A 1,757-nucleotide genomic window follows, 5' to 3' on the forward strand; every position below is an offset into this window, starting at 1 on the left:
TTTTCATTACCAAATAAAACTCAGATGTTGAAAGCAAGACAAAAATGTATTTATACTGAAAAAATGCAGCATTATACCTTTGGAGTGAGCTCTGTAGGTAGGATGGTTCTTACCTTTCATCCTGAATAATAATTTACGTTTTTACCAAATAAGGTTATATTAGTTTTATAATAATACATTTTTAAAGACTAGCTAAAGTTAAATCCATTAGGGCTAAAAAGTATTCAAGTTACAAAATTTATCTATTTTTTTTTAACTATCTGCTGAAGTTGCACAGCTCTGGATCTACTTAGGAGGTGCATGAGCTGTGGCCCCTCTACTTTAAACCAGATGCCTAGCACAGTACCTAAAACATTCCAGAATAAATATTCAAAATTATGAATGCCCTTTGTGTTCATTAAAAATGCTTTTTACTTTAGACAATATTTTTAATTTTCATATACTTGATCTCTTTTGATCTTCATTACAATCCTGTATCATAAACAAGAACTAATGTTCATTCACGTTTACATGGTACAGAGGAGGAAAATGAGACCAAGAAGAATTAGGTCTTTAATATGGCCTTTTAAATACATTAACTTTCATTCTTAACAGAGTAATCTTCCAAAAAGGAGTCTAACGCACCATTCACAAGGCTCAGAATTCACTTACCTGGTATGTCCTAAAGATTCCCGCCATATTGGTAGCATCACAACTGGTTTAACTGCACACTCCAAAATTGCTAAGGCCAACGCAAATTCTCTGGGTTTGCTACACATCTGAACTGCCTTGATCCAATTTGCCCTACATTTCAGAAGGAAAAGAAATTATTTCACTTCGTTGATCTTAAATTACATGCACAAGGCACCTCCATCTCATAAGGCATATGTTTCTAGGCTAAGTAGGTGTAAATACACTGCTATTGGAAGTTTCTACACAGAATCACAAATTGTGAACATTGGAAGGAATCCCAGATGTTAATTAGTCGTGCAACTCCTTAAATCTTCTACAGTGTTCTGGAACTTTGTCTGGCCTCCACCTGATTCCAGGGATAAAGGCTCTGCTTTCCAGAAATCTCCCAAACGTCAGCGTTGGTTCAGTAACTGAGAAACACACTCATATCCCACTGTCCTCTGTGTTTTGCTGACTAGACTGACTTCATTCAATTCATTGGTAATGACCGTTTACAGTATGCACCTGCAATCATCATTTGGTAAACATTTAGTATATTCGCAGAAATAAATGAACCTTAGTTCCCTTTACCTGTGGGAAGCCCAATTGGGATGAAGAAAGGACGAAGGGATATTGTTTTCCAGTTGGGTGATGGTCAGTCTCAGAGTAGATATTGTAAGAACTTTGGACCCGTGGACAGAACCGTTCCATTTGAACTCTCCTGCTGGAGTCAGACAGAATTTATGTGCAAGATGCCTTCTCTTGTCATGGTCTTCTCTGTGCTGGTGCTTATTCAAAGCAAATGAATTGGTGGAGTATTGATTGTGGTAGACACGATACTTCCCTTCTTGACCCAACTTAAAATAATTGTTGATATTTCCTTTCATGACCACTTCCTTTTTGGTACTCAGCCGTGAAATTTCTCCTTGAGAGTTAACTACCAGTACCTGACCAAGAAAATAAAAAGACTCTCTTATTCATATCAAATATGCAAATGTGATCAATTGTCTTTACATTCCAAATAAGATACACCTTATGACTGAACTTTTGCAGTTTAAAAGCTAAAGCTAATTGACTATAATTAAACCACTAAGGGCCGGCCGAGT

The 1,757-nt window shown here is 36.6% G+C and overlaps 1 protein-coding gene across 1 annotated transcript in view; it reads right to left on the reverse strand.

The window, feature by feature from the left end:
* BPTF (bromodomain PHD finger transcription factor) overlaps nucleotides 1-1,757 on the reverse strand; it is a 167,386-nt gene that overhangs the window by 80,354 nt on the left and 85,275 nt on the right. Inside the window, exons 8-9 of the mRNA XM_019637646.1 lie at nucleotides 1,243-1,598; nucleotides 652-783 (exon numbers count right to left, since the gene is read on the reverse strand). Of these exons, the coding sequence (XP_019493191.1) occupies nucleotides 652-783; nucleotides 1,243-1,598 (488 nt within the window). The remainder of the gene's footprint in view (nucleotides 1-651; nucleotides 784-1,242; nucleotides 1,599-1,757) is intronic.

This window comes from Hipposideros armiger, unplaced genomic scaffold, assembly GCF_001890085.2.
Source record: "Hipposideros armiger isolate ML-2016 unplaced genomic scaffold, ASM189008v1 scaffold_34, whole genome shotgun sequence".
In the NCBI taxonomy this organism is placed as follows: Eukaryota; Metazoa; Chordata; class Mammalia; order Chiroptera; family Hipposideridae; genus Hipposideros; species Hipposideros armiger.